Below are 23,258 nucleotides of genomic sequence, written 5' to 3'. Positions count from 1 at the left end.
TAAATAAAAGAAATTTTTTTTTGTTTGGTTTTTTTTTTTTTTTTTTTTTAGACATGGTTTCTCTGTGTAGCTTTGCGCCTTTCCTGGAACTCACTTTGTAGCCCAGGCTGGCCGCGAACTCACAAAGATCCTCCTGCTTCTGCCTCCCGAGTGCTGGGATTACAGGTGTGCGCCACCATCACCCAGCTTTTTTTTTTTTTTTTTTTAAATTAATTAATTTATTTATTATGCATACAGAAGAGGGTGCCACATCTCATTACAGATGGTTGTGAGCCACCATGTGGTTGCTGGGAATTGAACTCAGGACCTCTGGAAGAGCAGTTGGTGCTCTTAACCTCTGAGCTATTTCTCCAGCCCAAATAAAAGAATTTTAAAAAGAATTTGTATGATTATCAAATAGTTGGTCTTGGGAGTCAATGGAACACTCAAATGACTGTTCATTATAATAGTTCTTACCTCTAATATGAACAATCAGAAGGCCGAGTCTATCATTTTCAGGTATATTTCCAGTATGCCAGGGCTTTTCTATAGTCTCCTTGCTGCTTCCAGGTTCCTGGGTGTTACTGTTCAGTATTAGCTAAGAGGTTTTTGTGGGGCCTTTTTGTTTTTTCCATGTCACACTTCTCAAGCATATTTAGAAAAAAAAGTCTTGAAATGAGATTCTTTTCAGGCATCTGTGTATCCTTACTGCTGGTATGGCCGTGGTCCTTCTTCAAGACTCAGCTTGACTGGGCCTGATTTCTGCATCAAGCTGGAAGATGTCACTCTAGATTGCTAGACCATGATCCAGGGATTGTACATGTACTGTGAGCGTGGTCTGTCACAAGCATAAACCAGATGCCAGTGATGAGTAATGAGGTGCTTTGAAGTAGTGAGAAGTGTTTGCTGTGGCGCTGCTGAAGCACAGCAGCAAATGCATACATGTGTGGTTACCTTTACATGTAAACAGAGCACACCCTTATGTTGAACCAAAGATTCCTCTCCTCAGCCTTTCTCTAAACTCTCAAGGAAATCAAAATACTAAAATATGACATTGATTCTTTAAATGAATAGAAGCAACTTTCACACCCACCTTGGAAAGCTGAGGAGCGCCTATCTCTGGCATGTGTGATGCGTGACTCAGTGGACAAGTTGGTATAAAGAGAGCAGTCCAAAGTGCACGTTCATGGACGTTTGCACATGCTCCAGTGCCGTCCTGTGGGTCCACTGGAGAGCTCGGAGAGCTAACCTGTGCCATGTGAGAGGAGAAGCAGACAGACTCTCCTTCGTGCTGGAAGCTTTGAAGAATAAATTTGGTATTCCAACCTGGGGTTTTCTTTGTAGTTTCTAGTCTGTTTTGTTTTCTTTTAAATTAAATAGGTTTTTTTTTTTTTTTTTTTTTTTTTTTTTTTTTTTTTGTGTGTGTGTGTGTGTGTGTGTGTGTGTGTGTGTGTGTGTGTGTGTATTATGCATTTTGGAGATACTTTCAGGCTTCTAGGGAATGTTATCAATGTTTTGGATCCATCATTCCCATGGTGTGCCTTTTTCTGTATCTCTGTGGGCAACTAGAAACTTGTATGAGAGAAAATATTTCTGCTTGTGGCATCATCTGGTTCTGGAAGCAGCCACTGCTGGGGATGAAAGCCTTTTGTAATCTCCTCTTCTGGATCTAATTGTGTCCTCACTTTAAAAAGCTCCTTTAATTTTCAGTTTCTTTAATCTGTTAGTCTTCATGGTATAGCTATAACATGATAAATGACATATTAATCCAATATGCTCATGTGGCTTCACTTCCCTGGATAATTATGGTAAAAGACTTCAGCTCCAAAATACAAGCTTGACTGGTTCTGATGTAAAGTGAACACTTAATATTTTGGGGTTTTGTACATACATATGTATGTTTGCTCAAATATGTACACACATGTTTGTGTATCATGTATTTGAAATCATAACTGACTTGTAAATATTACTTTGTCATTATTTACCTGAGATGTATGTAACTAATTGACTACTTAAACCAACTTAGGCTAAAAATAAGTGGCCTCAGGAATATAAATTTTTAAAATTTTATGCCTATAAAATGTCAAGAGGCAAGCAAGAGTGTATTCAATGGTTTCTGGGTGATGGGACTAAGGGGTAAATTTACTTAATTTCCTTTTTTGTTTTGTATTTTTACTAAATTTCCAAGAGTGAGTATATATTCTTTAATTAGATAATATGCATCGTTAAAACAAAAATATGGAGTTTTAATTTCTAAAACATTTAAAGTTTATTTATTCTTCCTCTAGTTGATTTGGAATCTCAAACTTGAGCACAATTTTGTGCAATGCCTTTCTGTCCCACCATTACGAATGCGTGTTCACACACCAGTTTCTAAGCAGGGCTATGTGCAGCAGTTAGAGAACAGCATTCATGGCAGGAGCTTTTATAAACTAGAATAAAGAAATTTTTCATTGAAGTTTTAAATTATATTCATAATATAACACATATTAGAATTAGAGTTTATTAACATTACATTTTCTTTTTTAAATAACTGAGCTAGTGTGAAATCCTGTAATAAAATGATCAAGATATCTGAGATGTCAAAATAAGTAAGAAATCGCATGTTATTGTGAACTGACTTTCTCACAGGGTTGGTCGGCTGATGAGAACTCGATGGAGTTAGAATGTTGCAGGTTCAGAGCCAAATTATCTCAGGCTCTGGTTAAGCCCCTTAATAGCCATTTCTTGCCCACCTCTGTGTCTGGCCTAATGTCCTTGTAACTGTCAGATGAAACCTTTCAGAATGAACTAACTGCACTAGCCCACCAGCCCAGAGGCTAAGGATGTCACCAGGCAGCCTCTGGGGCCTTTGCTGTAGCCTTGATCTATGACCCTCACCAGTTCTGTGGCTGTGAAGAGTCTGAAAACTCATACCACCTGGGATTGTATGTTCCTGGGTCAAGGTCTGGGATAAACTGTCTTGTTCCTGTTGAGGTGAGAGCTGTGTTTTTGTGTCAACACTATTATGGTTTTACATTAAGTGAGCAGTTTTCTTACTCTTTGGCTGTGATGTGTTCGTCTCCAAATGCCCTCCGTTCCTGTTGTGTGCATCTTCCCTTCAACAGCTGGTCAGCTGGACTGGAATCCTTCTGGCCTCGAAGACAGATGTGTCCTCAGGTCCTCGGGTAGTTCCAGGTTTCTCAAAGAGGCCATGTCTGGTACTCTTTGGAGACTTTAAGATATTTTCTCTTCTAAGACCTATTAATGCTGGAAAAGGGCATCAGGGCAATAAACATGGTATTTCCAGAGGGTTCATTAAATCTACAGAGTTGTTTTTGTCTTTGGTCACCCTGTAGAGGACTGTAACTGCAGGCCTGTTGTTAGGTGCTCCTGTATGCATAAATCAATTTTGACATTTTCTTTAGTTTAATGATAATGTGACTTGTTAATAATTACTGTAGTAACTTCCAATTAATGAGAATTGTGACTCAGATTAGATGCCTTCTAATTAGTACTTTGTCATTTTACATCACCAGAAAATGGTTCATGCTGAATTAAGGAAAGAACCATTTGGCAATAGGTGGTTCATTAACACATGGGAGGAGATAGACGGCTCGCACCCTTGCCTGTGCATTTGTTAAGAGGGAAGGAGGCATAGTGATGGCAGATCTGTTCAGTACTTAGTGGGGGGATGGTAATGGCAGACCTCTTGTTCAGTTCTTATAGGGATGTTGATGGCAGATCTCCTGTTCAATATTTAGTGAGGTGGGGATGGTAATGGCAGATCTCCTGTTCAATATTTAATGAGGTGGGGATGGTAATGGCAGATCTCCTGTTCAATATTTAATGAGGTGGGGATGGTAATGGCAGATCTCCTGTTCAATATTTAGTGAGGTGGGGATGGCGATGGCAGATCTCCTGTTCAATACTTGGAGGGATGGCGATGGCAGATCTCCTGTTCAATGCTTGGGGGGATGGTAATGGCAGATCTCCTGTTCAATATTTAATGAGGTGGGGATGGTAATGGCAGATCTCCTGTTCAATATTTAGTGAGGTGGGGATGGTGATGGCAGATCTCCTGTTCAATATTTAGGGGGGATGGTGATGGCAGATCTCCTGTTCAATACTTTGTGCTAAGTTTGCTTTTTCAGGAGTATGGTGTTTGAAAAACAGGCAGGCTAATGCTGATGATGGATCATTTCCCAGTGATAGTGAATTTAGAAGCATTGGGGAGAGGTGTGAGATGCTTCAGCAATTACTCATTGTATGAATAATTAAAGGCAAAGAAGATTGCATTTCACAAAACAGGACCTCACAATAGTATAGCTGTACAGACCCTTCAGAGGTCACCTGACTCCACTACTTTAGAGATGTTAGAACTGGGGTTCACATAACTGGCCAGTACGAAGGTCAGGACCAGCTCAGGGCTTTCTTTCTCCCTGTCCAGTGCCAGCAGGAGGGTCAGGCCTAATATTCTGTAGGAAATGTGATTATACATAACTGAGGTTAGGAAATACAGTGATCTGATTCCCTTAGATTTGTCAGATGCTTGATACAAAATTATGCCAGAGATCTGGGTGGTGGTGGTGCATGCCTATAATCCCAGCACTCAGATGGCAGAGGCAGGTGGATCTGTGAGTTTGAGGCCTGCCTGGTCCACAGAGTGAGTTCCAGGGCAGGCTCCAAAGCTACACAGAGAAACCCTGTCTCAAACAAACAAACAAACCAACAACAACAACAACAACAACAACAACAACAACAACAAAAGTATGCCAGAGAACTTTGACTTAACTGCTGTCCCTTGGTTAACAAAACAAGCAATGGATAAGTGTCAGGTTTGGAAGAAAGAGCCCAAGTGCAGTATGCTAGACACTCTTGGGAGTGAGGCGAAAGCTGCTCCAGAAGATAGGGTTAGAGACACAGCATAAGCCGCACAGTTCCTCTCCATACAGAAGTTACTCCCGGACATCACAGGCCAAGGGCATCATTACCCTGTCACTGAGAATGCTTGCTCTGCTGCTGATGGGCGACAGCCAGAGTTTTTCAGGGGATGCTCTCCTGACTCCTGTCTTTCCAGTGTGGAGGTGCCAGTAATACAAGGACTAGTTCTGTCTCGCTTGCAATGAGCTCTCCTTCCCCAGAGTGAACCAGCAGGACGTGCAAGAATCCAGGACTCCCCTTTTGCTTTATTACAAAGTATATTTACAGTTGTTCATTTGCATGGTTTAAAAATACTCAGATTGCTTGAAATAAGCAAAGAAAATGTAAATGATTTTTCAAATAACTAAATTGTCTCTTGTAATATAAAATCGCTTTATTTCTGTTTGCATTGGCTTTGCTGATTTGCACTTAAGTATTTCTCAGAGAAGGACCTTTTCTGATCTGTGGTCTCCTTAGCAAATGAAATCAGGGTGAGCATTTGAATTCAAATGTGTGTGTTTTTACATTTAAATTGCTGTTCTTTGCTGTAGGAAGAGCTCATGAAAGCCATCCATAGTTCATAGGGGTGGACTCTTGTGGTGAAATTATAGACCATTAGAACTATTGGTCTTATTTCCAACTGAATTAGTTAACTGCCTGTTAAGGTTCAGAGCATATTGACCAATAGGCATTTATTACCCTAGCCATAATGACACAATGATTTCCATTAACTTTTAGAGTTTACAGAAATAAAAAAGATCTTGAAAAGAAAGTGGTTGCATTTAATTATGAGGATTAATTAGGCATTTAAATGTGGATGTAAAGTAAGTTTTAAAAACAAGTATTTCTTTTTCGTTGCTGTGAGCCAGTATGCTGGAGAGTGTGAAGGTTTTGTTGTCTGGGTGTTCTGCTTCACCAGTACCTGCACTGAAATTGCTGATCCATGCTTCCAGAGGCTTCTTATCAGCCAGTGTCACACGGTATTTGGTCATTTCCCGTTAGTCTTAACCTGGATTGTGTGGGAATGATCAGCCCAGCTGCTATCTGTATCTATTCTAATATATTAGAATATTAAATGTACTCTTCTGAGAGCTTCAGAAAGTGATCTGACTTTTTTTTTTTCAAAGACTTTGAAAGTGAGACATTCTGAACCCACACTATATCACTTTCGTATTTGTATTTAATTATGGTCACAGCTTTATAATTAACAGGGGTTTCTTCATGAGCTATCAATTAAACTAGAGGCTTTGTGCATCGGCTTTGAACTTGCAGTGGTTAAAAATGTCTGTTAGGAGCAAAGTTAAAAGAACTTTTTAAAAAATTAATGTATCCTGAAAGGATGTAGAGAAGATGACAGATTATGAAGTGGAACCTACTTTTTAAGCACCCGGGATTCTATTACATTAAAAATTGATGTGTGAGCTCTGAATATTCATCTCTAGGAGCGTTTGAACCAATGCTGGCAAATCGGCTGCATCTCTGCAGAAGACTCATTTATTCGCAGTGTCAACCTGCATTCATCTCAAAGAGCTTGAATGAGTTTCTTTATTTGTTTCAGAAGTAGAGTTTCAAAAGTTGATGCAACTAAGTAGCATTTACATTTCCTCTGGACAAGTCCGCCTTGTTGCCGATAGTGGGGATAGTTTCTCCCCAGGGGGCAGTGCATCTTGTTCAAGCTCAGGGCCTTGTGGGCAAAGCAGCTGTCTGTGGTTAAGTTCCTGTCTGTCCTGGTTAGGGAGCGCAGCCAGCCACAGAAAAGATGTGAGGGTGGATTTGCTCCCTCTGGGTTATGACATTAGAGGAAAGGGACAGAGAGTTCGAAAGACGAAGTTTAAGAAATGAGCGTGGAAGTGTTACACACCCAGGGAAAGCTGAACAACACTGCCTTGGAGCAGCCCCCGCGCGCAATGTTCAGCAGTGGAAGGCAGTGCAGGCTCACAACAGGCTCAGGTCAAGGATTCTTGGGAAGAAAAAACTGTAACATTGTACATTTTTTCTGAACTGAGCTTGGAGCAGTCAATCACATTGCACCTCTTGCCATGGGCTAATCACCTTTGCCGGCCCCGGTCCTCTCACCTTTGAAGGAAGACAGAACAATCTGCCATACAGAATTCTTAGAACTCAGTAAGATTACTTATGTGAATGTGCTTTGTGACCATTTCTTCTTTCTGTAGAATTGCTAGTCATCTTCCTCAGTGACTCAGGGAGGAACCATTTTAACTGGCTGGAGAATATAACTATCCTTTACAAACCATGACCAGTCACTGGGGAAACACTTTTAAACCCTCTGAAACAACTGACTTCAGAATGAATTTTTAGAAGCATTTTTCTGTAAGTTGGAGGAAACTCATCTACACTTGTTCAAAAGTTGTTCCCAGAAAGCTCCATTATTAACACGCAGATTTACACACATCCCCAGTTGAGCTCTTGACCAAGATTATTTCTTCTTTGTGGACAGTGGGTACAAAACACACTCGATGAAAGCAAAATAGTTTCAGGAGAGTGCACCAAGGGTATATTCCATGAGAGAGAAATGGCTTTGATTCTGTCATTTAAAATTTGTCAACAAATAATAGAAGGAACTATTTTGACACGTTTTCTGGAAAGAGAGTGCCAGTAAACGAAGGAGGGACTTCAGCAGTGGATGGGCTCTGGAAAAGACACAGGACAGTGTGAAAATTACTGTGTGAAAATTACCTTTCAAGTAGCACACCCGCATCCACGCCTGCTTAGCCAGTGAGGCCCTGGCTGATGTGACCAATACTCAAGACCTGGATTACAAATCAGATTATGCAGTTGTGCCTGTTTTATGAAGATTTAAAAAAATACAGTTAATAGAAACCTTGAACACAACTTCTGAACATTTCTCAATCAAAATAGTTAACTCTCAACTATTAGAATCTGCTACACTGTTCTAATTGCCCTTTTTCTTTTTAAAAGAGTTGATTTGCTGTACCCCTATTTCCTTTTTGGAATTGATGTTATAACTTCACAGGAATACCACATTAATAGAGCAAAGTAAATTCTCGGGCAAATTAAACTGCACATAATGTCAACAGAGCTATTTAAAAAATAGTGCAGACTATCCAGAGACCTTAAGTTTGCTGTTTGGCACCATCTCTTGATTGTTGAGTATGAACTTTTAGGTTCTAAAGAGACTTTCGGCTGGGCGGTGGTGGTGCACACCTTTTATCCCAACACTCAGGAGGCAGAGCCAGGTAGAGCTCTGTGAATTTGAGGACAGCCTGGTCTAAAGAGCGAGTTCCTGGACAACCAGCACTACACCGAGGAATCCCTGTCTCAAAAAGCCAAAAAGAGAAAGAAAAGAGAGAGACTTTCACCTTGTCGTGCCCTGAGGCCTGGGGTGTTGAGATGTTATCTGCTCAGTTACAATAAACTACTCTTTCTATAAGTAGAGGATATAAGATAGTTTATGCCTCAATTTGTCCACTTTATGAGGACAGTCACATACATAACTACCTAAGAAAACAAAACAAAGAAGGTGGGAAATCTGAGTCCTGAGCATGGACATGTGCAGAGGACGTCTATGAACTTTACCCTCCCTGTACATTGTTTTTATAAAATAGAAGCCATTTTCTTTTCATGTCTTACTGGGGAAAGGTATGGTTGACAGAACAAAGGTCCAGTTAAAAAAAATCTGTATGTGTATGTGTGTGTCTCTGTGTGTGCACACTCACACATGCACTCGGGTACCTGGGGAGGCCAGAAGAGGGTGCCCTGTCCCCTACAGCTGGAGCTACAAGTAGCTGTGAGCCACCTGATGTAGTGCTGGGAACCAAACTCTGGTCCTCTGGAAGAGGAGCAAGTACTTGTAATTGCTGAGCCATCTCTCCAGCCCCAGTTGCAGACAAGGATGTTTAGAAGTTTACAGAGTCCTCAGTATACACCGACAGAGCAGCAAGCACATACTCACCATGCTTGTTGGCATCAAGTCTCCATGATAAGGCTCTGTGCTTTTCTTCTTCTTTACAAAGTGTGTATATTTAGCACACGAAGTTTGCAGGAGTCATCGGGGTTCTTCCTTGGCGAGAACAAAAGTAACCAGACATTGGTGAAAACGCAGAGTTTGGAAATAACCCTCCTTGAACCCACAGCCTCTGGCTGTGTAGCTGTGGCTCACTGTGCTACCACATGGGCGCTGGGAGTCAAATATCTTCCTCTGCAAGAGCAGCCAGTGCTCTTAACTGCTGAGCTAGCTCTTCCGCCTCTGGGCACATTTCTTTACCTCCCCGAATGGTCTCTGTCTGTGTTTCTGTCTGTGTATTTGTTTTCAGCCTCTTTAGCTGTGGACTGGTAGGTGGTCTAGAGGCCTGTCTGTCGGCTTCTCTGGCATGGTGCCTCAGAGCTGCCCAGGCAGGTGCTGGTTTGAAGGAACGCTCAGAAAAGTGCTGCCATCAATAGACAGTGTTAGTAACACATAGCTGTTCTGCCCCGTTAGTGACTGTACCACTACTGTGTGCTTCCTCCTCAGAATTCACTGCTTCAGAACCAGGGACAGACACCAGGGGTCGGGAGTCTTTCTTCCCTCTTGTTAAAACATAAAATAATCATTACTTATGATAATTATGTTCTGTGACACTGCAGAGTCATCAAATGCTGAACTATTGCTCTGAGTAAAAATACAGGGTTAGGTTCCTAGGAGGCTCTGGTTGCAACGTTTTTATTAGTGATCAGTATAAGACGTTGTTTCATGTGTGTTTCTGTTAGATTATCTAATATGTATGTTGATTCATTAACATTGCACTTATGGTCCACAACACTGTGGCTGCAGCCTGAGCGAGCTTTTCAAACTGTCTGGGAAGGCACACTGTGGCCTTCTTGCACCAGGACTATGCCCGGGCACTTCAGCAAGGCACCTGCGTCAGTGCTGCAGGTCAGCAGGGTTGGCCTCTGCTGGCCTATGTAGTTCCTGTGACTCAGACATTCACAACTGACTTGAGATTACAAATAAAGTTTAGTAATCAAGCAAATTTGTAAACAAAATCTGTGAGTAATGGGATTGACTAGACACAATTCTGTGCCTTCTTTCTTTTCATGTGTATATGTGTGTTGTATTTAGGCACGTGGGTGTGCCAGTGCATGTGGAGGCCCCAGGTGGATACTGGACATCTTCCTCCATCATTCTCCACCTTACTCTTTGCGGCACCGTCTCTCAGGCAAACCCAGAGTTCCTCCATGCAGCTAATTTCACGAGCCAGCTTGCTCTGGGGATCCCATCTCTGCCTTCCAAGGCTTAGATTGCAGAAGACCACCTGCTTCACCTGACATTCATATGGCTGCTCAGGATCTGCACTCTTTGCTTCTTGTCTGCGTGACAAGTGCTTAACCATCAAGCTGGCTCCTATGTTTTAATTCATTCTTAATCCTAAATAATCTTACAACTTCTGGTCTTTGAATACTACACATTAGTAAGAATATAACATTCATCTAAATGTCTCTTTGTATTCTATCATGGCCTCCACCCAATTTTATATGAGGTATGTATCTCCTTTCTGGATTTTTTTCATCATGGTGAAGTTTGCACTGCTACTTGGCCCAAGTGCTTTCCAGCCTGTGCGTGTGCGTGTGCGTGTGCGTGTGCATGTGTGTGTGTGTGTGTGTGTTTCTGTATGCACACGTGCACTGCTTTGAATTTTAACAAGTATTAACATGTCAGAACATGCTCTAACATACCCAGACTCCTCACCCCACCCTTTGTAATCACCCTTTGCCTCTTCCAAAATGTCATACACGTAGAACAGTGCAGGACAGCAGCCATTGGAAAGGGGCTCTTCCCTCAGCTTTGACCTCTAACTGGCACCTGCTCTTGTATACTCTGGGTTGTTTCTTTTCTTGCTGACTGATGACCCCTTGTCTAAGCACAGTATATATCCACCTGCCCACATGCATTTGGATTGTTTACAGTTAGAGGGAAATTATGAGTAAATCTTTAAAAACATCTATAGGCTTTGTGTAGATGCAAGTTGTCATTTTCCTAGGATAAAAACTAGCAATGGTCTGTCTGGACCAAGTGTTAAGTCTAAGTTTCAATAAATAAGAAACCACCAACCCTTTTTCTGGAGACGTGTTCCACACTTTACGTACAAGAATTCCAGGTGCTCAGCATCGTCACCAGCACTTGGTGTTGCCCTGTTTTCCCTTCTTCTGTGCTCTAGTCCATGCACAGTGTATTTACTGTGGGTTACCCTCTCCGTGTGAGTGCATACCCTGTCCTCCAGACAAGAAAGGAGCAGCTGTGGTTATCTGCACAAGATCAGAACAGTTAACATTGCATCATAGAGTGGATGGGGTACAGGAGTCCCCACCTCTAGCTGGGGAGCTGGTGATAGTGGTGGCTGCAGGGAGTGGGTTTTCTTTAAGGTTTGTGGCTCCAGCTGGTCAGCCACACTCCAGAGCAGCAGTTCTCAGCCTGTGTGTGGCAACCCCTCTGTAGGGGATGTTGAAGGGTCCTTTCACAGGGGTCACTAAGGCCATCAGAATACATAGATACTTAGCTAAGACTCATAACGGTAGCAAAATTACAGTTATGAGGTAGCAATGAAAATATTTGTATGGTTGGGGGTCACCACAACATGAGGACCTGTATTAAAGGGTAGAAGCATCAGAAAGGTTGAGAACCTCTGCTCCAGAGGATTGTTGCACACCTACAAGTGTATGGACAGCACAAATTGGTTTAGGTGGGTTCTTGGAAAAACAAACAAACAAAAACAGAAAAGATGATGCAAAGCTGGGAGGAGAGAGTGGAGTGGAGATCTGGAGGAGGAGTTAGGGTGAAGAGTGAATGTAATCAAAATGGTTGTATGCATGAATGCAGTTCCCGGAGAATTACAAAATATTTAATATGTTCAATTAGTGTTTAAAATGTTCAGAACAGGGAATTTTGCTATGTATCCTGCCATAATAAAATCATATTAACTGCTGCCATAAAAACATTCCTGAACTCCTTTTTTTTTTGAGCTGAGGATCGAACCCAAGGCCTTGCACTTGCTAGGCAAGCGCTCTACCACTGAGCTAAGTCCCCAACCAGAACTCCTATGTTGCTCCATCTTTTTTATACAGAAAGGTTTCTCTATAATACACACACTGTCCCGTGAGAGGTTTCTGCAGGAGCAGGGAGGAGGAAGGGTACTTACTGTTCAGTGTCCTGTGAACCTAGAAACCGTTATGGGGCTGTCGAGGTAGCTCAACAGATAAAGGTGTTTGCTATACAGCCTGGTGACCTGGAACCTAAGTTAATGTGGCAGAAAAGAATCAGAGTGTCCTCTGACCAGCATGCACACTATTTTGAAAGTTTATTAATTAAAAATGTTATTTTCCCAAAACTTCAAGTAACTCTGCTATCTCAGAGGTGTGTCTGTGCACATCTACTTGGTGGGTGCAGTGCTGTGGACTCTCATCTGCATTGGTATGATAGAAAGCGGGAGTTGCTGGCCAAAGAGCAGACCAGAGCCAAGCCCTTGGTGAAAGAATCACCTCTGCCCAAGGAAGCCCGTGTGGGGCTCCTGCATCCCACCCAGTATGTAGACCATTCTGGAAGGAGCTGATTCAAATCAACCTGGCAGCATCTGGCTTGAGGGAGAGTGAGTGGCAGGGCAGGGCCACAGACTCAGGCTAAAATCAGATGGATTTTGGGAGAGGTCAGGAAATCCCCTGGTTTTCTTCTTGGCTTGAGTTTACAGGCTCCCTGTGCCATAGCCATAGAAGGAAAGTCCAAGCTATTGCAAGTTCAGAGGCATTGCTGTTAGGGGCAGGGCGGCGGCGGCGGCGGCGGCGGCGGCGGCGGCGGCGGCGGCGGCGGCGGCGGCGGTGGTGGTGGGTAAGCTTTGATTGTGTTTTTAAAGCTTAGAAGAGAAACTCCAGATAAGGTTTGTATGTTTCACAAGCTGACTCAATGCTGGGATAACTCCTGGTTTGATACTTCATCCTTTTTTTTTTTTAACTGCTTATCAAACTATATTTTTTTTCTCACAACTCTTTGGTTAATAACACTTTTGCTATGATTCATCTAAAATTATTTTTGGAGAAGAAATAGTTGATATGATGTGACAATTAGAATTGAGAGCAGCTTTCCTTTAAGTATTGATTCTGAACAAACTGAAAGCCAAGAACGAGAGAAAAAAACATCTCACAGCTGTATGTTCAGTTGGAACCTTGTGTTTAGGACATTTGGTCTGTTGATCCGGGTTCCAGAAAGCAGAATGGTGTTTTCTAAAGCAATCCTTGATTTCTCACATGTTCTTCCAACATAGAATAAGGCAGACCAGTTTAAAAAAAAAATAGTGAAAAACAGAAGTGTAGTTTTTTGAAGAGGTAGGAGTGATTACTTTCAGCTAAGAAGGAAGAACATTCGCCATGTGCTCTTTGCTGATGCAGGCTTTTAAAAAATTTTAAATATAAGGTATCAACAATTAGAAGCAAGAGAAAACTCACTTGAAAGTATTAGAAAATAAAAGAAGTGTAGCAAATTCTATTGTAGCCAGAAATAAACAAGCCTGGGCTTGCTGATGGCTTCTTTTGTTTCTTCGTGATTTAAAGCCTTGTGCTCACAATCTAATTAACATCGAACTGAGTTGCAAGTACAGTGGCCCGTTTGGTTCAATAATAATACATTTATATGAAAGGTTAATGAAATGAATTTTCTCTCTATCCGATTCATTAAAAATTGTTCTACAATCAAGGGTTGTAATGGAATAGAGATTAAATATTCATGTTCATAAATTGTCTGTGTCATTTCTGATTTTCCTTCATTTTGGCCTCCATGGTTTAAATTTTACAGCTAGAACAATTGCCCCACAAAATGCTGATTTAGAGGCTAATTGCATGCCATTAGTTCTTTCATCAAAGACATTGTGTGGACCAGAGAAAGAGTATGGCAGTCAGTTGGTTGGCATTGTGCTCAGCGTCTGGGGACAACTTTGTGTGCAATGGTTATCCAGAGAACTCCTTGCATGAGCTGGAATGGCAGAGGTGTAAAGTCCAGGAAAACAGCAGCACATGACACAGGACTGGAAAATACATGAATAACTTAGGAATGTTTAGGGAAATTTTTTAGAAGAAATGCATCTATGCCATAAAAGGAAAATTTGTAGTAGTGGGGTTAATAGGACAATAATGAACTCTTTTTAAAGTCTGTGATCGTGATAAGGCTTGGGCCTCATAATGTTGAGGCTCAATGTTATTAGTATGTACACTAGGCTAACAGTCTCAAGAAGAGTGTTTCATGTTCCTATAGATAGATTTTCAGTCTTCATCCCTGCCACCTTCCTCCTTTTTTCCACCCAGGCCTATTTGAAAGTGTGAACATGTGGTATGAAAATGGATCCTATTCAGTAAGGAGCGCTAACAATTTCAAGCCATGCCTGTCCTTTTAAAATCACTGTTCACATATTCTCTAGTTTTCCCTTTCCACAACAGTTGCAGATAGTTGTTATACTTGTACCAGCGTTAGAGGCTCTCAGGGTTTCTGGCATCATGCAGTCTTCTTTATTTCTGACCATGTTGTTTTACACTATAAGTCAGTGTTCTTGCTTTTGTAAAGAGCCAGGATCAGCACTTCTATTTTCCCTAATTTTAAAAATAAAACAAGGGGAAATTTGGTGGTCATGTGGCTTTCAGAGCACTGACAAGAGGTGGTAAGTGGTATGGAGGATGCGGTGGGGCAACCAAGTCACTCTAGAGATAAGCACTGACCAGGGTGTGAAGTGTTCACATTCAAATTAGAAAAGGCAGCTAGGGAATTGTAAAGGGCAGCATCTGAAAGTACGGATTACATCTGTCAAAAGGCAAATTATTTGCAAATGCTTGGATTAATGCACGATACATGTGAATTTCACTCTTTGTCCTATGTAACATCACACGCTTCTGTCGCTGTTTCTAGGGGTGTTTGCAGGGTGAGTGGTTTGCTGTTGTCAGTGTTTAGTTGAATGTTTTTCCTTTAACCCTCTGGATTATCACCTAATCAAGCAAAATGCTAATAATCCTAACAGTTTTAGCTTTACTCATTGGGTAGGTCTTGTTATTGCTGAAATACATTGACAATCCTTGTGAGTTAGCATTTGCTGCAACTTGCCACATTTATAGCCTTTGTGCCCCTGCTTCAGACCCTGTCACCTATGCCACACAGGCGGTACCCATGTGTGGAATAGGGGGATCCTGAGGCCCATGATGGTGACTGTGTGTCAGGCATTTAGCATAGCCCCATAGGCTCAGCTTCCTGTGACATGTGGCACAATGCTGCCTCTGCTCCCTGTGAAGGGACCAAAATGTTCTTTCTCAGATGAAGTGGCTTCCTGTGGAATCTGATAGGAGAGGAGCAAACATGCTCCAAGGTGCCACGTCAGCTTCTTGCTGCCGTGGTTAACAGCTGAATCTATGCACACTCCGACCCTGGCTGTGGTTGGGGCTGGCAGTGGCTTCTGCGGTGGCTGCTGTTATCTCCTTGGACTCAGTAACTCAAATTACTTTTTGTCAGCTATAATAGATTTTATCTGTAAGCCTTATAGTAACAAGTGGTTGCTCAGTTACATGGCTTCCCAGTTACTAAAGTCTCTTTGGAGCAAGGGAACAGGTGAATGAAGCAGAGATTGGAATCAGATACTATTTTAAAACATTTCTTGAGATTTATGTTATGTGTATGATTGTTCTGCCTGTGTGAGTGTATGCATACGTGTATGTATGCAACAACACGTCTTTGCATCATTAAACAGATATTCCACAGTGTTCCACAAATGAATGTAACACATCTGAAACTAACATTCCACAAACAATATCCTCTCCAGCATTTACTGTTGATTGCTTTATTGATTTTTGCCATTCTGACTGGGGCAAGATGAAACTTCAGAGTCGTTTTGATTTGCATTTCCCTAATTGCTAGGGACAATGAATAGTTTTCTGTTTTTTTTTTTTCTTTTGAGATATTTCTTAGCTGTTTTTATTTCTTCTTTTTTTCCTCTTCAGATTGAGCCAGAGCCCATTTTTTTTTTTTTTTTTTTGAATGGGCTGTTTTTTGCTGTTGTTGTTTTGTTTGTTTTTTGACTCTTTGCTTTGGGAGTACATGAGATATTCTGGATATTAATTCTCTGGGAAATGTGTAGCCGGTGAAGATTCTCTCCCACCCTGTGGGCTTCCTCTTCACATGGTTGACTGTTTCTTTAGCTGCATAGACGTTTTTTAGTTTGATGAAGTCCTACTTGTCATTTGTTGGCTTTAATTTTTGGACAAATGGGGTCCTATACAGGAAGTCCTCTCCTACACCTGTCTCATAGGGTAACTAAACTACCTATGCCGCCTTCTTCTTTCATTTGCAGTGTTTGGGTTTCAGGGTTAGGTCTTGATCCATTCGGAGTTAGGTTTGTGCAGTGTGATAGATGTGGGTCTAATTGACTGCACCCTTCCATTCTTCTGCATCTGGAAATCCAGTGTTTTCAGAACCATTTGTTGAAGATGCTTTCTTTTCTCCAGCTTACGTTTTTTGGTCTTTGTCAAATATTAAATGACTGAAGCTATTTGAGCTTTGATTTTGTTCCATGGGTATTACATGCCTGTTTCTGTACTGGTACCTCGTCATTTGTAATACTGTGGGTCTGTAATAGTTATGATCTGGGATGCTGATCCCTCCAGATTTGTTCTTTTTGCTTAGGATAGTTTTGGATATCCAGGGTCTCTTATGGTTCCATATGAATTTTAGAATTTTTTTTATATTTCTGTGAAGAATGAGAAGAGGACTTTGATGAGTGCATTGAATCAATCAGTAAATATCTTTTGGTAGAATGTCATTTTCACAATACTAATTCTGTCATTCCATGAGTATGGAATGTCTTTCCATTTTCTAGTGTCTTTGTCTCTTTATTTAGAGGTTTAAAGTTTCCATTGTAAAAGTCCTTCACATTCTTGGTTAGGTTCATTCCTAGATATTTTATTTTCTTTGGGGCTGCTATGATGGAAGCATCACGATGCAGCCAGAGAGCTTCTCTACAGGTGCCACCAAGCCCCCACGGTCCCACAACCCACTTGTAAAATAAGCATACAGACATTTATATTATTTAAACTGCTTGGCCATTAGTTCAGGCTTACCATTGTCTAGCTCTTACTCTTATATTTAGCCCATTTCTATTAATCTATACTTTGCCACTTGGCCCATGGCTTATCAGTACCTTACATCTTTCTTGTCATGGAGGCAGCTGGCGGTGTCTCTCTACCCAGCCTTCCACTTCCCACAATTCTCCTCTTCCTTGTCCCGCCTACCCTATCCTTCCTGCCTGGCTACCGGCCAATTAGCACTTTATTTATTTTAACCAATCAGAGCAACACATTTGTCATACAGAACATCCCACAGCATCACGATCTCCTTTTTAGGTTTGTTGATAGTGTATAGAAAAGCTATTGATTTGTGCAGGGTGATTCTTTATTCTGTCACATTGCTGAGTTTGTCTATTGTTTTTAGAAGTTTTCTGGTAGAATTTTTGGGATCTCTAATGTGTTATATCATTTGCAAATAGGGATAGATTGCTCTCTTCTTTCCCTGTTTGTATCTGTTAATTTCACTGTCTTGCTTACTGCTCCAGCACGTGCTTCAAGCACAATATTGAAAAGGACCGGGGACAGTGAGCATTCCTGTCTCTTTCATGATCTCCGTTTTCCTCCATTTAGAATGGTGTTTGCTGTGGGTTCTCTTATGTAGCTGTTATTGTGTGGGATATGTTCCCTTTTCTCCTTTTCTTTCTGTGACTTTCATCATGAGGGCATATTGGATTTTGTCAAAGACTTTCTCCATTAGTTGAGATGATGGTCGTGTGATTTTGTCTTTAAGTCTGTTTGTGTGGTCTTTCACTTTTATCTCCTTGTGTTTCAGAGATAAAACCAACTTGGTCATGGTGGATAATCTTTTTAATGTATGTCTGTATGGAGTTTGCAAACACTGAGAACTTTTATTCAGAAATTTGGACCTTGTTTTTTTTTGGAGCTGAGGATGGAACCCAGGGCCTTGTGCTTGCTAGGCAAGTGCTCTACCACTGAACTAAATCCCCAACCCCATGAACTTTTAAATCTGTGTTCATCAGGGATATTGGCCTGTAGCTTTTTGTTGTTGTTGTTGTTGCTTTGTTTGGTTTTGTTTTTACTTCTCTCTCTCTCTCTAATAATTTAAGAAGAATTGGCCACAGATCTTCTTTGAAAGTCTGGTGGAATTCTGCTGTGAATCCACCTGGGCCTGGATATTTTTTAACTGGAAGGCTTTTTAACTATTGTTTCAGTCTCCTTATTTGTTATGTGTTTGTTTAGGTTGTTGACTTGTTGGTTTAATTTTGGTTGTTTTTCTGAATCTAGAAATTCATCCATTTCCTTGAGGTTGCACAGCTTACTGTATTCTCTTATAATATTTTGAAATTCCTTGCCTTCTGCTGTAATAGTTCCCTGGTCATTTCTGACGCTGTGAACTTGGACCCTCGGTGGGTCATGGGTCTGTCGATCTTGTCTGTCCTCTCAAAGGTCCAGCTTGGACTCACTGAGTCTCCTGCTGCTGTCATATTGCTTCCTTTGACGTCTATTTCACTGGTGTCTGCTCTGATTTTATTTCTTGCCATCAGCTGTGGTTGGGTTTGGTTTGTTCTTGTACGTTTTGAGTTGTATCATTAAGTCATTCCTGGTTTTTAGATCTAAGCACTTAGAGCTGTTAATCTCCCTCAAAGGACTGCTTTCATTGTGTCCCAGAGGTTTTGTTGTGTTGTGTTTTCTTTTTCATTGAGTTCCAGAAATTATTTTTTCTCTCTTGATTTTTTTTGACATGTTCATCATCCAGCTATGAGTTGTTTAATCTTCATGAGTTTGTGCATTTACTAGAGATGCGTTTGCTGTCAATTTGAACTTTTATTGCATTATGGTCAGGTAAAATACACGGGATTTTTTCAGTCTTTCTGAATTTGTAGAGATTTGCCTTGTACCTCCAGGATGAGGTCTATTTTAGGAAAGCTTCTGTTTGATGCTGGGTGGAATATACATTGATGTTCAGGTGGAATATTCTTTAGATATCCATTAGTCCATTGGATGTATGATGCCATTTAACTATGATGTTTCTCCCCTTACTTTTTGTGAAGGTGACCTGTCCAGCTAGACCCTGGAGAATGATGTGCAGGATCTGTCTGGCTGAGTGGAGAGGCTGGATGCTGTGTGGGGTGGGGTCTGGCAGGGCAGCTCCTAGTGGGAGCCTAGAGGCTGATTGCAGTGTAGGCAGTTGCAGCTAAACTAGGCCAGGGTCCAGGATGTGGGCACCAGGCTATATTTGCTGGTTATGGATGGTATGTGATGGGCAGGATCAAGTAGACTCACCCAGTTAGACTGTGGAGAAGGGTAATTATTATTATTATTATTATTATTATTATTATTATTATTTTGGTTTTTTCGAGACAGGGTTTCTCTGTAGCGTTGGAGCCTGTCCTGGACTATCTCTGTATCCCAGACTGGCCTCGAACTCACAGAGATCCATTTGCCTCTGCGAGTGCTGGGATTACAGGTGTGCACCGCCGCCACCACCAAGCAATAAGTGAACTTTTTTTTAAAAAATTTATTATGCATACAGAAGAGGGCGCCAGATCTCATTACAGATGGTTGTGGCCACCATGTGGTTGCTGGGAATTAAACTCAGGACCTCTGGAAGAGCAGTCAGTGCTCTTAACCTCTGAGCCATCTCTCCAGCCCCTAATTTTGTAATAATTAAGGATATATTGCAATTCTATGTATTCTCTTAATCTAGAATCTTGTGTTCTTAAGTCTTTTTTCATTAACTAGCAGAGAAGCCAGTTCTATTCTGTGTCAGGTGCTATGCTAAATTCTCTATAATCTGTCACACAATAAACTACAATCTAGGTTTCATTATTATTAGCTTAAATTTTATTTTGGCATATCTCTCACAGACATCTAAACAGTTAGTTTTGTTCTGTAGTGACCTATTGCTGGGAAAAGAGGTGGGAGATCCCCATTAGTGCCCACTTGATGTGGAATGTGTTGTTCAGACGTTACATCTCACCCCATCTGAACACTTGTGAACACTGACAGTGTCTGGAGGGTGTGGGGAATGAAGAAGGCCTTTGAGCCTTCTCTCTGCTTCTGAAGAAAGGAATCTAAAGCTGTGGGAAGCAGGAGTCCAACATTACCCTTCTCATCTCCTTTTGAGTCCAAAGAAAATGAAATGGGCAGAGTCTCTAGCACTGCCATGTCACTTGAGACCACAACTGGCATCTTTCAATGGTGTGCGTGTGCGTGTGCGCGTGTGCATGTGCGTGCGTGCGTGCGTGCGTGCGTGTGTGTGTGTGTGTGTGTGTGTGCGTGTGCAGGCATGCCATGGTATGCACAAGAGCAGAAGACAACCTGAGTGTCTGTCTTTACCTTCCACCTTATTTGAGGATCTGTCGTTTACAGCTTGCAATTGTTATTGAACTTGGCTTACTTTCTGGGGTAAGCAAAGTAAAACATGCTTCTCGTAATTTTACTTCATAAACCATGAAATCATTGATCTCTCAGTGAAATAATGGGAGATTTATTTTAAGCATATAAGAACTTTTCAAAATTAAGACTAAATATTTAAGATTTTTATTTCTTATAGTGCATACCTGAAACCAATAACTCTATATATTGTTTATCTCCCTCAATAAGCAATAATTTTTACTTACAAATACCCAACACATTTATGTATATGTGTACATACATACTTAAATTTTGTTTGTTTGTTTGTTTTATTTGAGATAGGGTCTCCCTCTGGAGCCTAGAATGGTCGGAGATCAGGCTGGCCTCAAATGCTGGTAATCTTCCTGCACAGCCTCCCTGGGTCCTTGGGCTTTTTGGTTGTCCAACCACATGCGAGCTACATAGGTATACTTATATCAACCAGGGCATATCTGTATTTAAGTCTTACACACATGCGAGCTACATAGGTATACTTATATAAACCAGGGCATATCTGTATTTAAGTCTTATACATCCCTTCTAGACCTATAGAACTATGGCTGTTTCTAGGTGTACTGTATTACTTTACCCCCTAAAATGTGGCATGAGTCAGTAATGAAACAAGGTCTGAAAACACATTAAAGATGGAAACAGAGGCCAAGTCTAGCAAGGAAAGCATACTTCTGGGTTATTGGGTTACTACGCCTTCATTTTTACAGCTAGTTTAAACCCATAGAGACAAAATAGCCCCCAATCATTTGAGCATTCATTCTGTTTATGGGTAGTTCTTGGTAGAAACCCAGAATTGTCTTTTATCTTCTTCAGATTACATCAACATACTGCTACAAAAATGAGATAAGCGGGTTTGTGTAGGAACGTGAGAGTCCCCTGCTCCCGTGTTCTCTGTGTGCTTGTGTGATAGAAAGTATAGATGTGTATTTTAAACAGTCGTTTCAAGAGTTTGAAAATTCCTTTACATGTCATAAATGTCATTTGTGAAAATGGGCAAGTGTGTTTAACTGAACAAAGTTAAATTTGTGCTGTAAACAATATTGTAACAGTAGGTAGAGAGAAGCCAATGCCTGTGGTCCCAGCTGTGGCAGAAGCTGGACAACCAGGTTAGCCTAATCCCAGGGAGAGAGACTTTGTCTCAGAAAACACTGTGGAACAACACTGCAGTCTATCTATGCTGGAGCACACACACAAACTGATTTTTTTTTTCCTAGATAGAGTTTCTCTGTGTGTCCATGGCTGTCCTAGAACTCACAGAGATCCACCTGCCTCTGCCTTGTGAGTGCTGGGAGTAAAGGTGTGTCCCATCATGTCCAGCTTATAAACAGAATTTAAAAAGAATTCTTTAGTCAAACATTTTTCAACTCTGATAATTTCTTTAGTTAGCTGAAAGGGAAATGGTCTCCTGTTTTCTCATTGTTCTATTTTGTTTTGTTTTTAATCAGTTTTAAAACTAACCAATTAAAAGATGAAAAGGACAATAATCTTGGTTGTTTTGAAGGAAAGCACATATGTTTTAGGTAACTACTTTAAAATATGTTTGAAACCCCACAGAGCATGTAACCATAGTCAGGTGTGGTGAGCAGAAGGACAGCCACAAGGAGGTGGTGGCCTGCCAGGGCTACATAGTGAGGTCCTGTTTCAAATAACAAAAACCGTCCATCTAAACCCCCAAACAAGACAACAACAAATGAGGGTGTCCAAACTGATTTTTAAAACAATGATGTGTGCATGCTGCTGCTGCTGCTGCTGCTGCTGCTGCTGCTGCTGCTGCTGTGTGTGTGTGTGTGTGTGTGTGTGTGTGTGTGTGAGAGAGAGAGAGAGAGAGAGAGAGAGAGAGAGAGAGAGAGAGAGAGAGCGAGCGAACTTGTCTTGATGATGAACTGTATCATGGGCCAGATAAAAGCTTTTCTTCCCCAAGTTGTTGTTTGCCATTGTCTTATCGCACAGCAGAGAGGCAAACTACAGCATGATATAACATGTGGCACAGCTGCATTTCACTCTTCTTTGTTAATGTACCGTGGTAAGATACCAGGAAATTTCCAGATAGCCATTCTTAAGGAGGGTGTCTCATACTTACTGTGTTTCCAAGGACAGCATTGGCCTCTTGATCCTTCTTCCTATGTCTCTCAAGTGCTGTGATTACATGGCTACGAGGGCCAGTTAAGAATAAGAATTTCTGTTGGACTGCCACACTGACTTTATGTGGTGCTGGGGGTGGAACCCAGGGCTTTGCGCTTGGTATGTGAGCACTATATCAACTGAAGTATAGCTGCAGCCTAAGAACTGTGTTTTAAACGATTTAGAAACAATATGAGGATAATTACCAAGGAATAGAATACAATCAGTGTGTCTGAGAAATGAAAGAAAATTTTAAATGTAAGTTCATAGAAGAAATATAGTCTGTGATGTTTAGAAGAAATGAGCTGATTATGAACCCTTTATTCTGTTTTGAGCCATAGGCATCTTATTTAGAGACCTGATAAAGAATCCCTGTGGGCACTCCAAACAGCAATGTGATAAATAAAAATCTATGTTATTTTTCCTGTATTTCTAGGCATACTTCCGACAGGGTGTTGCCCTCCAGTACCTTGGACGTCACGCAGATGCCCTGGCGGCCTTTGCATCTGGGCTGGCTCAAGACCCCAAAAGTCTCCAGCTCTTGGTGGGCATGGTGGAAGCTGCCATGAAGTCTCCCATGAGAGGTAGGTAGGATAAAGTTCTTCAGGTATTAATGAAAAACAAGACACTCAGCCTTCCAGGACGTTAAGGTCAGCTCAGAGGGTTCAGAGGTCAAGAACTTCTGCTTTAGACAGGTGAGATGAGAATTCCTTTTAGTAGCTGCTGTTGATGATGCATGAGAGCTGCTGGGGTCTGTGGGCTGGTGATGAATCCTTGACATGGGCACA

At 41.4% G+C, this 23,258-nt stretch overlaps 1 protein-coding gene across 3 annotated transcripts in view; it reads left to right on the top strand.

Moving 5' to 3' along the window:
• Positions 1 to 23,258, top strand: part of Ttc28 (tetratricopeptide repeat domain 28) — a 417,040-nt gene that overhangs the window by 166,952 nt on the left and 226,830 nt on the right. For all 3 annotated transcript variants that reach the window (XM_036171626.1, XM_036171625.1, XM_036171627.1), the window contains exon 2: positions 22,907 to 23,054. In XM_036171626.1, the coding sequence (XP_036027519.1) occupies positions 22,907 to 23,054 (148 nt within the window). The remainder of the gene's footprint in view (positions 1 to 22,906; positions 23,055 to 23,258) is intronic.

Source organism: Onychomys torridus, chromosome 22, assembly GCF_903995425.1.
Source record: "Onychomys torridus chromosome 22, mOncTor1.1, whole genome shotgun sequence".
In the NCBI taxonomy this organism is placed as follows: Eukaryota; Metazoa; Chordata; class Mammalia; order Rodentia; family Cricetidae; genus Onychomys; species Onychomys torridus.
Note: the sequence above shows the minus strand (reverse complement) of the source record. Positions and strands in the feature narration are given on the sequence as shown.